General features: G+C 42.0%; 3 protein-coding genes across 4 annotated transcripts in view; 1 reads left to right on the top strand and 2 right to left on the bottom strand.

Annotated features, from left to right (window-relative positions):
- Positions 1–511: 511 nt before the first annotated feature.
- On the bottom strand, positions 512–4,989 carry wbp2nl (WBP2 N-terminal like). 2 transcript variants are annotated; one of them, XM_032536671.1, is made up of 9 exons: positions 4,728–4,989; positions 4,072–4,180; positions 3,567–3,705; positions 3,286–3,378; positions 2,294–2,491; positions 1,809–1,919; positions 1,605–1,609; positions 1,223–1,303; positions 512–1,122 (listed from the first exon to the last, which is right to left on the bottom strand). In XM_032536671.1, exons 1-9 carry the CDS (start codon positions 4,784–4,786, stop codon positions 1,066–1,068), a joined length of 852 nt encoding a protein of 283 aa, XP_032392562.1. In that variant the 5' UTR covers positions 4,787–4,989; the 3' UTR covers positions 512–1,065. The 2 variants fall into 2 exon arrangements, with proteins under 2 accessions (XP_032392562.1, XP_032392563.1); XM_032536672.1 differs by lacking the exon at positions 1,605–1,609 and having other exon boundaries at positions 1,223–1,299.
- A 1,243-nt stretch (positions 4,990–6,232) lies between these two features.
- Positions 6,233–9,757, top strand: LOC116702465 (zona pellucida sperm-binding protein 4). The gene is made up of 12 exons (XM_032536668.1): positions 6,233–6,473; positions 6,635–6,759; positions 7,297–7,417; positions 7,691–7,825; positions 7,962–8,134; positions 8,302–8,372; positions 8,463–8,596; positions 8,672–8,855; positions 8,940–9,084; positions 9,159–9,228; positions 9,306–9,440; positions 9,530–9,757. The coding sequence occupies exons 1-12, from the start codon at positions 6,305–6,307 to the stop codon at positions 9,679–9,681; spliced, it is 1,614 nt and encodes a 537-aa protein (XP_032392559.1). The 5' UTR covers positions 6,233–6,304; the 3' UTR covers positions 9,682–9,757.
- A 638-nt stretch (positions 9,758–10,395) lies between these two features.
- rrp7a (ribosomal RNA processing 7 homolog A) overlaps positions 10,396–12,694 on the bottom strand; it is a 3,263-nt gene continuing 964 nt past the window's right edge. The window contains exons 3-7 of the mRNA XM_032536673.1: positions 11,952–12,077; positions 11,716–11,839; positions 11,458–11,555; positions 11,168–11,375; positions 10,396–10,659 (exon numbers count right to left, since the gene is read on the bottom strand). Of these exons, the coding sequence (XP_032392564.1) occupies positions 10,574–10,659; positions 11,168–11,375; positions 11,458–11,555; positions 11,716–11,839; positions 11,952–12,077 (642 nt within the window). The 3' untranslated portion in view covers positions 10,396–10,573. The remainder of the gene's footprint in view (positions 10,660–11,167; positions 11,376–11,457; positions 11,556–11,715; positions 11,840–11,951; positions 12,078–12,694) is intronic.

Raw genomic sequence — 12,694 nt, forward strand, 5'->3', positions numbered from 1 at the left:
GGGGGGGGGGGGGGGGGGGGGGTGCGTTTACGCGGCCTGTTAGCACCTCGCCCTACTTTAATCGGGAATAAATGGTTTGCAGTCAGAAGTTTCAACAGCAGGCAAAACACTGACGGCCCTTAATATAACGCTGTGGCCCTGTAACCTCATACTAGTGTAAGTACACGAGTTAGGTCTGGTTTCAGCTTGCATACATCAATACAATAGAAGCCAGGAGTAGAGCACGGGGTCACTAAGGTAACCCCAGCTGGTCACCTTTAACCTTGTTACGAGAGGTTGAAGTATTGCACATAGATAATTATGTCAGAAATCTGATCTGATGCCCCTTTTTCACACAATGCACTTCTCCTTTTTCATAACAAAAACCTCTACTACATATATTAAATGACAATGGAGATTTGGGTCCTACAATGATTGGAATTACTCGGATTGTAATGTAACTGATGTAGTGCAGGATTACGTTGGTCATATGAAATTTAAACTAAAAATGTTTTCATAGTATAACTTTAAGTCAGATAGTTATAGTTTTGTATATGGTACAACTTAACGCAAAACTGTAAAGGAAACACACACGCACGTTACCTTCCATGATACTGCAAAAATACTTAGTTGCTATTGGTAATAACTACAGGATCTGCAATCAAGAAATTGCTACAAAATGTTGTGGTAATAAATCCTTCTTAAAAATGCATTTCCCATCCTGCCTCCTGCTTTCAGCTCTCAACAAGGACAGTTTTGATGCCCTCACCTTTGTGCTAGAGAATTAGACAGATATAAAGCCCATCACTAATAATGTCAATAATGACAAGCCTAGCTAGAGTTACAAGTTGTCAAATCATTTTAAATGAAATTAACTAAAAAGGGAAAACAGTATTTGAAAAGACACAATTTCCTTTCAAACTATTCCACTATCCAAAATATCATCATTTATTCATCACTGATGTCCTTGAACCCTATATCACTTGCATTTTCTTTTCTGTATTCTACATTCGAGTAGGTATCCATCAACATGACTCCCTGCTGTAGAATTTGTTTAAGATACAGAGGAAGAGAGAGGAGTGAGCTTCAGTTACTTTTCTTCTCAGGAGAGTTTGGATAGGGTGCATATGGTGGAGGCCGCTCCTGCATGGGAATAAAGGAAATACGAACATATTAAAAGTGCCATTTAAGACGTCACTGCCACACAACTTTAATGGAGGAGGAGACGAGCAAAGCAGCTTACCATGGGCATGTAGACATTGTGTGGATTGCTGGGATTGTAATACGCACTGCCTGCTGCTTCAGCCGCCTTGGAGTTCCCTGTGCATAAAAAATGAGATGTGACAAAGACAGGGAGATTAAGACAGACAGGGATGACTGCTTAACATATTTAGGAACAGACATTTAAGCTCCAAAACATCGTTAAGGAGAACTAATGCGAGGAAGCACAACCACTGACAGCTCCAGGAGTCCTTGAGACAAAATCTACAGGCACACCCTGAGGATGAACAGAGGCAAACGTTCTCCTCAAGCTCTTCCTAAAATAGAGATAGGCCAAACTGACATTTCAGCGTACCAAGCTCACCCCATGTGCAGGGTTAGACTGTTTTTCACTGAAATCCACAAGGTGCTTGAAAAGAGTATGGTGAGGGAGGGGAAGAAGGGAAATTGCCATTTTGATGTGTATTGGATGAGACATCGGCACCCCATTTTGGGTGGCGTGCTATGAAATGATTCACTTTGAGGCCGACAGATAGGATCTGACGGCTGCAGTGACACAGAGAAGAAGAATACAGAGAAGAAAAATAAAGATAGAGAGAGAAATAGACCTTGAGGTGGTGGTGTTGCTGCCCAGTTCGGGGGGGATGCAGCCCAATTTTGGGGTGGTCCAGGGTAGGGGGGAGGTGGAGCCATGTAGTCAAAACCAGATGGGTACATTCCTAGAACACAGAAGACAACAGAAATAAGAGTTTTGAGGTCAAAGAAGGTTACAGTCCCTGTGGGCAATTAGTTAACAAAAAAACAGAAAGACAAACAAGAGGAAAAAAGTAAACGCTAACAGAGACCGAGAGAAATGGCAGTATTTCTGCCTCAAGGGTTTTTACTTATGCACATCAAGGACATTTGACGTGTATACAAAGTATGAAAATGTGCACTGCATAAACATGCAGGCTGTAGCCTTAAAAATATGAAAGTATATATTTATATAAAAAGGTATTGACCTTAAAAGAACAAAAAAGTGCAATAAATCTACCTGTTTGACCAACCTAAAAACACATAAAAATGTCATATTACAAATGAAAGAGCTCTGTACCTGCAGCAGCTGTTGGATGGGGGTAGCCCATGTTGCCAGCAGCAGGGGGTGGGCCCTGGTAGAATCCATTCTGCTGGGGAGGGGGTGGGTAAGGATAGCTGGGAGGAGCAGGCTGAGGTGGGCCATAGCCGTTCATCATTCCAGGTGAGGGATAGCCGAAAGAGGCAGCACCGTTTTGGGCCGGAGCAGCACGAGAAGCTGAAATAAACAAAGAGAAAAGGGTCTTTGACACCAAATACCCAAGACTTTAAGGGACTCTGTAACAGGCTCTTTTTGGGGCAGAGCTTCAATCCATTATGCTTACACTTCTTTATGGTTAAGATTCTTACCATGAAAATTGTATTTTTGTCATATTGTTACTTTGATGAAAGATTTAAATTCTTTTTTTCACTCCCACTATCCATGTCCATTATCAAAATTGGTGTTGCCCATTCACAAACTTGTCCTTTTTCATGAATATTGACCACCTCCATCAATTCCAAGTATTCCTTTTGGCTTGAAATTTTACATTCGCATGAACTGGTGTAGACGCTCCATGTTCATGCTCCATCTTGAAATACGTTAGCAGGTAAAGGACATACAGGATGTATACTGCTCTGCCTTTTGCATTTTAGCTGTCACGTGATAAACTCACAGGTGCTGCTAATCTGCTAATAGGTATCGCCGCTAACCTGCCCCAGCAAGTTTAAAGAAGGAAACATGGAGGACCACATGTATTCAAAATCCAAATTTCAGGAACAGGAGTTTTCTTCTTCGCCCAGAAAAAGAAAAAAAGATATTGAAAAGAGCAAGAGACCAGATTTTGAAGCGTGAAGGCTACTGTAGCTCTAATACGTCCTTTGAACTGCGTGGTGCGAGAGAGTTGATTGCGATATATGATCTCAACGCTAGATGGGAGAAATTCCTACACATTGGACCTTTAAGGAACATTCAATTGATATTTAGCATTGTAAAACGTGTGACACAGTGATTTAGGAAACTGCTATACAAACCATTTGTGGCCAGTTTGAAGAGATGCTGCCCCACCTCTATCGCTCCTCCGCTGGTAAATGACATCTTGAAATGGGCCTGACCCTCCCAGCCACCTGATGAGAGAGCAGACTACATTTAAAACAAATACAGTATGCTATATTTGTGTGTTATTGTGCAGTCCCTTTATTTAGATTTAAATAATGCATCATATTTTACAATATTATTGTGGCCATTTTAATTTTTATGACACAAAACAAATCCTACCTTGGTGGTCAAGAGAAAAAAAAACAAGGCCACCTACCACCAGGCTCAGCTGACACTGTCCCTTTAATGTAGTTGGCTGCAAAGACAGGCTGCTCAATGCTGCAGCCCTTCATCAGATAATAGGGGAACATGGCCGAACCCAAGCAATCCTTGGTATTACTGGACACAAACAGCAACTAAATCAGTGAAAGAGGGAAGAGACAAGAGTTTGTGGGGAGAGTTACAACAGGATGTGTTAGCATATGAACACTGCCAACGTTCCAATCAAGAAGACAGCAGCAGCAATAGTATTTAAAAGGTCCCATATCGTAAAATTCCCAGGTCTTTTTTAATAATAAAGCACATTGCTGTGCTACTGTGAAAGTAAAAAAACGCTCAATCCACACAGTCCATATTCAGGAACCTTTTGATGATGATAAACAAAAGCATTGTCATTGTCTAGTAGAAACTGAATACAAGTATGAACCTAAAAATAATTATATATGAGAATGGAAATTTACATATGGGACCTTTAAATATATATTATATAATTTTGGTTGTACCCTGTATGGTGTGAGGTAAATGGTGCCCTTCTTGGTCCCCCTAAGCAAGTCTGTCTTGCCGGTGACATCGCTGAACGACAGCTCCACATTCTTACATTCCCTTACAACACTGGGAAGAGAAGAAGCAAGTGAAAATAACCCGTTCCATACACAACAAAATACTGACATAATTACGTTTAAGTATTAGTGTGCATGTGAGCATTGATTGAAACTGCTGTATTTAATTAAATGCAAGTAACCCACTTTACACGATATTAAGTAACGGTTATGTCAACACTGAAGTTACAGCTACTTCCTGTTTTGATTGGCGGCTAACGTTACAAGTTAGCCATCTTGCTAAACAGCTGTCAAAACACGCGATATAAAGTCGGTCATTCGTAATATTATAGTACCCTAGTATAAAAGGGAAAAGACAATATTCGAATTGCCACGACATGGCCTACAAAGGTAACGCAAACATCAACAATTAACCAGCCAGCTAGTTATGCTAATGGTAACCAGGCCAGCTAGCTAGCTAGCTAGCTAGCGGTTGGGTAGCATTACGTTGACAAGCTACGCACTAGAGAGTAGAAGGTAACGTTAAACAAGGAAATAAGAGAGGCGACAGGTAGCTAGTTAATGAAATAAACCCCATGGACACAATATAATACACATACCTTTCTCCATTGTTTATCAAAACGCCTCCGTTTTGCGAATGATTCCGATTCAAAGCCATGTTTGGTAGTCGTCTTTTCTGCTATCCTGCTTCTCCTGGCCAATTGTTTTCCCTAGGGTGGTAGAGGCATTGGGAAAAATCTGACGCGCCCTACTCTCCCTCTGATTGGCTAGTACTCGTTGCCTGCTATGGTTGGGTTGGTTAGGTTTGTGTAAGAGGAGTGGGATTGGTTGGGATAAGAGTAACAATGTCGGGGTGAGCTAATCAGAGGCAGAGTAGGGCGGGACATGGCTTCGCCATCCTAAGAAAAAAATAGTCGGACTGGGTTGCCCCAGAAACGTCACTGGTGGTACGTCACTCCAGTGTGGCAACTCGTGATCTACCATGGGACAGTCAACATCATTGGCATGCAAACTGCTGTGTCCTGCTGAAACCTGACCATTTACATCATTGTTGGACATTTTCCAAAGTGTAAATAGCTACAGGTTTGGTCCAGTTAAAGTTTGGACCTCCACGGCAGGGCCGTGCAGAGACCTTTTGAGGGACAGGGGCTCATAGTCAAAAAAAGGCACATGGAACAAGATTTGATAATAATACATGTCATATTTATTTTAAAAACTCTATATTTAACATTTTAACAGTACTAAATCCACAATACCGCACACCTTTACCTTTACAAAAAATAGTTTTGTTAGGGCGTTGACATTAGTTTATGTTGCCAGATATCGCGAGATTTTATTTCTGCTACAGCAATGTCTGTAACAAAATTGTCCTTCTAAAAATTGCCATTTTAGTGTCAGGATTTTCTGGATATATAATGCATGGATGTATTAAGAGAACATATTCATATGGCTTGTGAAAAATGGTCCAATATGTATTACAATAATTTTCCAATAGCATAAGTATTAAGTGACAACGGGACAAAACAAACGGTTTAAAATCTGTGTTCATGTTCACTTCTTCAATTCAGGACCTGCCACTGTGCTTAAGAGGCGTGGCAGGGAAGAAACCCACGGGACACTATACTCTGAGTTTTGTAATAGTAACCAATTCATAATGCAGATTGGCTATTGTTAATGTTATAGGTTAATATTATACAGGCATTAGGCCAACTATAATTGTACATTTTTTACATTTTTGTATTTTACTTGAAATTAGTTCCAATTTGGGGTGCTTGGTAAGGCTTATTATTATGGTCACATTTAATGGCTCCCCGAGGATGCCATGCATATGCTAAGAATGCGAGCCTATCTATTATTTACACATTGACCTTTTTATTCATTAGCAGCTTATTCTGTCCTACTGTTCAAAGCAGCTTTAAGCCGGCAGCTCTCAGGGTGCACAGGTGGAGAACTGTGGCATAATTCCAACTTTTTTTTATCAGCCTAGATGCACGACAACAAACCCATATCTGCATATAGTGACGCTCTCGTGGTCTGGAAAAGGACGCAGCAAGCTTTAAACTAATTAACACTAATTGAACATAAATCACGTGACCCCCCTTCCCCCGTGTCAAAGAAAGGACGTGATATTTCTGAGATCAAACTCGTATAAACTAAATATCTCAATCCTAATGAGATGGATTACCATTGTGCAAAACTGTGTTTGATTACTTTACTTCTGGCTCAGCCGTGCTGGTGTTTCTCAGCCGTTCCGAAGCAGCTCGCCCTGCCCAGAGTCAGCTGTTCTGTCCGAAGGATAAGAGCTGTTTTTGGTCCGCTGGTCAAAAGCAACATACATGTTAAAGGTGAGATCGCGTTCTTTGTTGCAACCAATTTTTTTCAACTTGGATGGATCATGACAAATAAGGTTGGAATCGTTTTAGTACGAAGTGCAAATTTCAAAATGTTCCCATTTAAATATTGCATTGAATCCAATAACACTGCCTGTGCTTTGTTGTTGTCTTAGACATGACAGGAGCCAGGATCCTACTGCCTCAAACTGAGGAACACTGTGGAATGAGACTGGTGAGAGAGAAAAACCAGAATCTCAACCTCTACAGCACATATGACAGCTGCTATGCCCAGATTGAGGTAAATTAAGGGGCTGCATGGAAGTTATTGGGTGGGCTGAGCATTGTTTCTCTTATTTAAAAAGCAAAGTCCTTGTGACCTCTAGCTCACCCAGCAAGAGGGTGGGCCCCATGTAGGAGTCCTTTGCAGCGGCCAGGGTTCGAGTCCGACCTGTGGCCCTTGGCTGCGTGTCATCCCCCATATCTCTCCCACCTTTCAGGTCTATACACTGTCACTAATAAAGGGGAAAAAATGCCCCAAAAATAATCTTAAAAAAACTAACAAGCTAAGCCCTCTCCTTGACTAAAGGAAAATTACAAAAACATTCCTATACAATACTATCCTACAATACCAGTAGGTAACAAAACACTATTGGTTGGTAGAAATAAAGTTTTCAGCCCCAAACCCAATATTGCCAATGTGCCTGCTATTTTCTGTACATTAAGAAGTCTACAGAAAGGGAACATACACATGCACTGTGAGTTTGTGTGCACATGTAAATGGTGTGTATGGCTGCTTCTTCCTAACATCCACATTGTGATGATCTTTGATCCTCAGGACAGCAAAGTGGTCATCCCTTTGCTGGTACAGCTGAAAGGAGAGACTCGTTGGTTCAGGGTAAATATCAGCTGTCCTCTGATAAAGAGACGCAGTGAGAGGACTCAAATTATCATAACATGTGAGTGGAGACACCCGATTTGTATAACAAACTCATTGACACAGTAATGTATTTTATATCTGAAGTCGGTGCTCCATTTTGTATCCGTTTCCATCAATCAAAACTTAAATTTTTGAATTTTACTTTGGGACATGGTTGGAAGTTCTAAATCAATTCTTTACACACCAGTGATGCCATGGGGTGATATAACCTGTTGTGTACAATACGTAGTGCTTTGGCACGAAACAATATACTGTGCCAGGTTAGAACACTAAACGCATGGCTCTTCTCCAGTGCTCCCTGGAACTTGTGACACAGAAGAAGATCTACGAGTGGATTGTGGCCACCAAAGCATTTCTAGCGATGCCTGCTTCAAACTGGGATGCTGCTACGACGCTGACGATTTAAACTGCTACTACAGACTCAATGGTAGCATTGGCATTTGTCTTGGCATGTAAAGTACTGTGTATATGGAAGGGATTTTTGTGATGAGGTACTATAGAAATGAATGGGCCATTTTATTTCTATGTGAAGTACATCGTTGATCTCTGACATCTCCCTGCAGCCTGCTCTCTGGATGGACATTTTGTGTTCTCAGTAAAGGCCACAGACACAGAGCAGCCCTTTGATCCCAGCAGCCTCGTAGTCAAAGATCAGCCACGGTGTTCCCCTGTGGTCGCCACCCCAGACACGGCGATTTTCAAGATTGGACTCATGGACTGTGGTGCAAAGATGAAGGTAATGCTACTTGTCAAAAGTTGGATTCCAACGTTAGATATCTAGAATTTGGACAAAAGAATATACTTATTGTCTTGCTGAAATTAATTCTTTTATTGCATATGGCTGCAAGTAGTTGATACCTGTTTGCTTGACTCTGAATCCTTTCTTCTCTTCTCGGCTTTCAGGTGGAAGGAGACGTGACGATCTATGAGGTGGTAGTGACTGAAAAAAGTACATCCAAAGATTCTCCTTTTAGGTAAGCTGATGGCTCAGACAGTGATTTTAAGTAAGAAAAGTATACTGGAGGTGACATATGTACTGACAAGTATGTTTTGTTTTTTTTTAGTCTCCGGGTCCAGTGTGAATATGAGGCATCAGATCTAGCGCGTGCGGCAGACTTGCGGTCCTTGTATGCAGTGACCAACCCGCCGCCTGTGGTTGCACAGGGAACCATGGGATTGCGGATGAGGATAGCCAAAGGTAATAAAAATGGAGAGCAGCATGGAATCATTGCATTGTGTCAAGCCTTTTAGAACAAATTATTTGCTCCTCCAGATGCATCTTTCACATCCTTCTTTCCTGAGGACCAACTTCCACTGACCTTGCCGCTGCGCCACCCTACATATGTGGAAATTTCACTCGCCCAGCCGTCCCCAGACCACACACTTTCCCTGCATGTACGGGATTGCTTTGCCTACCCTTCGTCTAGACACTCTGTTTGGACGCTTCTCTCTGATGGGTAACGTGGAAGAAAATTACAGCGTCAATCTAAGATTATGTTCGAAGGCTGAGCATCTGACCTTTTGTTTCTCCGCCCTGATAGATGTCCCAACCCTTTGGATAACATGAGAAGCTCTGTCCCTGTGGACAACCAGGGGAAGACCATGTCCCACTCCCAAGTCAGGAGATTTGATGTCAAGACTTTTGCCTTTTTGGACCCTCATACAGGCCATCCAAGTGCGGAGGAGGTAAGGTCATCACATCCACAAATGTCAATAATATAAAAATGTGTATCTTTGCACACGTGTAATCTCTCACTTAGATTTACTTCTCCTGTTGGGTGGAAATCTGCCCAGGTGATGTTGACTGTGCACAGCAATGCGCCATTGTTTGTGAGTATATTTCTTTTTCTCCTTATACACTGTCTTTGCTGTAGATGCGCGGTAAACGTTTGCCTCTCCTCCCACAGCATCAGAGGGGGAGAGACAGAGAAGAGAGGCAATGACTGAGTCCGACCAGGTCCAGCTGGTCTCTTTAGGGCCTCTGGTGTTAGAACGGAACAGCACTGAACTAGAGGACAATCCATGTGTGAAACAAAAGACGAGTAAGTCTTGCTCAGTACAAGACTACAGTTAATGTGTGATAGTATCACTGCAATACTTGAATTAAATGTTGTTTTTCTCTGTTCCTCAGTGTTTCAGGTGACGGTGTATGTTCTCGCGGGAGTTTGCGCTGCCCTGCTATTGATCCTGCTGTTCATGGTTTGGTCAAGTATCAGAAAGGGACAGAAGCCAGTAGTGAAGCAAGTTTGTGGAGTACAAGTTGACAGTGAACAATCTCAATAAAACATACGATATGCATTTAAACTTGGTTGTTTACTTTTGATTTTGGTTGATCATAAACTTAAAAGCTGTGGTCATTCATTATGGCTTTCATTCTCTCTGTAAAATCAAGGCCAAAACATTGGATTCAATAGTTCCTAAAGAGATTTTGTTTTTGTTTTTTTGTTTTAAATAGTTCATATTCAAGATGTTCCATGTCCGGGATTGTTCAGATGCCGCTGAATATCTTTCATTTCCGCCAGTTGCCCATTACCTTCCGCTTCCTTTATGTTGGCATTTTAAATTCTGAGCACTATGGTTACCTGGTCCTCAGGTCTCTGCAGGGTAAATCCAGACAGCTAGCTAGACTATCTGTCCAATCTGAGGACTATGGTTACCTGGTCCTCAGGTCTCTGCAGGGTAAATCCAGACAGCTACCTAGACTATCTGTCCAATCGGAGTTTTCTGTTGAACGACTAAAACAAAATTTACACGTACACATGTTCCACCGAAACAAAATCCTTCCTGAGGTTATTTTGCAGCGGCACCGTGGCTCCGTCAGGCGCTTAGCGCCACCCAAGATGATTTTGATTTAAGGAAATGTCAATAAACCAGAGCACGTTTTTTCCCAGGAATGCTATGTAGATTAGCAGCGCGGTGGGGGAGGGTTTGCAAGACTAGTTTTTTTGTTTTTTTAAATACTTGAATTGGCATTGCTACTTTGTCCTGCATGTCACCTTTTTAATCAAATGCTTTCCCCCAACAATAATTTCCCAAATGTCCTTTGTCTCTTGTGATGTGTCATTCAATAATCTTAAAAATAAGTCACTCAGAATATTTATTGACAAAAGTGGCCAGGGTTATAATGTAGCTAAAACACAGAAGCAGTGAACTGATGAAAGGAAGGGTAGTTGACTCAGTAAGGTTTGAACTTTCTCTGTGCTCTCAGCAGAGCTATTCTCTGTTTATCCTCCTCGAATTTTTTCCGAAGGTCAGCAATATCTGAAAAAGAGCGAAACGAAAGAAGTTAATAATGAAGGCATTTTGTTTTTGCAAAGCTTGATGGCTTTTATTTCTCCTCCAGCAAACATCAAGGACAAATTCTAGCCTGCAGATAGTCTATATCCACGACTTTCTGCTTCAGGGACTGCTCCAATGCCGGTTACCTACCGGCTTTCTTTGTTTTGGCATTCTAATATCCGGTGGATTTCTGAGGACTATGGTTACCTGGTCCTCAGATCTCTGCAGGGTAAATCCATCACTAGCTAGACTAATCTTCCACTGAGTTTTCTGTTGCACGACTAAAACAACTTTTGAACGTACAACTTCCCTCCCCTGGCTATTTTGCAGCGGCACCGTGGCTCCGTCCCGCGCTTGGAAGAAATGCCAATAAACCAGAGCCTTTTTTCCCCATCCCAGAATGCTGTGTGGACTGGCCAGACCCTGCTCTGCAGCGCTGTGGAGGACGGTCTGGCACTGCTCCGTGACAAAAACTAAATCGGCAACTTACGTTCTTTCTGTGTGTTTCTGTGCTGCCAGGTGTAGAAGTTCAGGAGCTCCTTCCTTTTCTTCTTCCTCATCTCTTTCTGTAGAGTCCTCTCATTGGCTGCCTCACTGTGGGGGCGGCCCTTGGTGCCCTTGGCTCCTCTTGTGACTTTCACCCAGCCCTCTTCATCCTCTTTTTGCTGCTCTGCCGCCTCCCTCTGCCTCTCCACTTCCTGTGACAGAAACAACAATAAGTTGAATTCCCTCAGACTAGATGGGTGTGTATTGCTGGAGGAAGAGCTGCAGAGTTCTCACCTCCTCTTTCCGCTTGTCATAGCCCTCCATAAAGGAGTCGACTATTTTTTGCAGTATGTCCGGATTAATAAAAGACTCTGTGTACTGCTGAATCCATTCTGGAGTAAGAGAGCAAAAAATAACATTAAAAAAACAAGGCAAGACTGTTTTGTTCTGTGTTTGAATACGTTTAATCAACAAGAACCTGTCTCACGTTGAAACTGCGACACAAGATTCATATTTAAAACATTTAAAATGCATCACTGTAGCCTCACTCACTCTGCACTCCAGTCTTCACTGGACGCTGCTCTGTGCAGACCACCAAAGAGACATCACGTGGGTGGGATTTAGCTGCTCTTAAACTGGACGAGTTTTCAAACACAACGTAGCCAACTCTAAAACCCTGGAAAGGCAAAAGGGTTAAATATGAATGACCTGAAATCAACAGCACATAACAAGTCCAGTTAATGTTCATGGTGTTAAAGCAGAAAGAGCTGAGGAACAATGCAGCCAACCTGTTTTGCAACCGGTTTAAAGAACCTGGACAGCTTGGGTCCAGAGTCCTGGGAGGAGCCCGGGTGGTCCCTCAACTCCACAGACTGAACACAGCCAAACTGTGAGAACAACTCTTTGACAACACCCTGAAACAAAAACAGCAGCGCAGGAATGACACAGGTCGTCTGTAGAACGGATTTTCTGACCAATCCCGTGATGCGCTTTACGACTTAATATACAAACACAGAGGCATAGAGAACACAAAGTTAAAGTGATATATTGCAAAAGTGTACGTAATGAATTACAGGGAAGTTAGAGAAAAAAATGTCAAGGTCTCCCCAGATCAGTTTTCCCCAATAACTCCCACAGAGACGTTGCGCATTGATTTGATACGGTCACAGAACAAAAGAAATCCTTTCTGATCGGAATACAGCCAAAAACAAATCTCTCCTAATGCTCTCTGGGGAAATACTCTCTCTACAATACTCTTATCACACTGTGTAAACTGTACTGTGAAAACAGTATCTTTCGCCCACATGGTGTTTCCATCCGCTTTACAAAATGCCTAGTTCCTGTCACTAAATGTAATAAAATAATAATACAATTTGACTCCATTTCCATATCACAGCTCAGTGAACAGTGTGAGCATTTTTTGAACACGATGCCTACATAAAAATGTTCAAATGATTAACAAAACTCATAATTCCTTTAGCATAACTAAGATAATTAATTGCGTTTCTTTTGTTGTTGTTGTGATTAACAC

This window comes from Etheostoma spectabile, chromosome 15, assembly GCF_008692095.1.
Source record: "Etheostoma spectabile isolate EspeVRDwgs_2016 chromosome 15, UIUC_Espe_1.0, whole genome shotgun sequence".
NCBI lineage: Eukaryota > Metazoa > Chordata > Actinopteri > Perciformes > Percidae > Etheostoma > Etheostoma spectabile.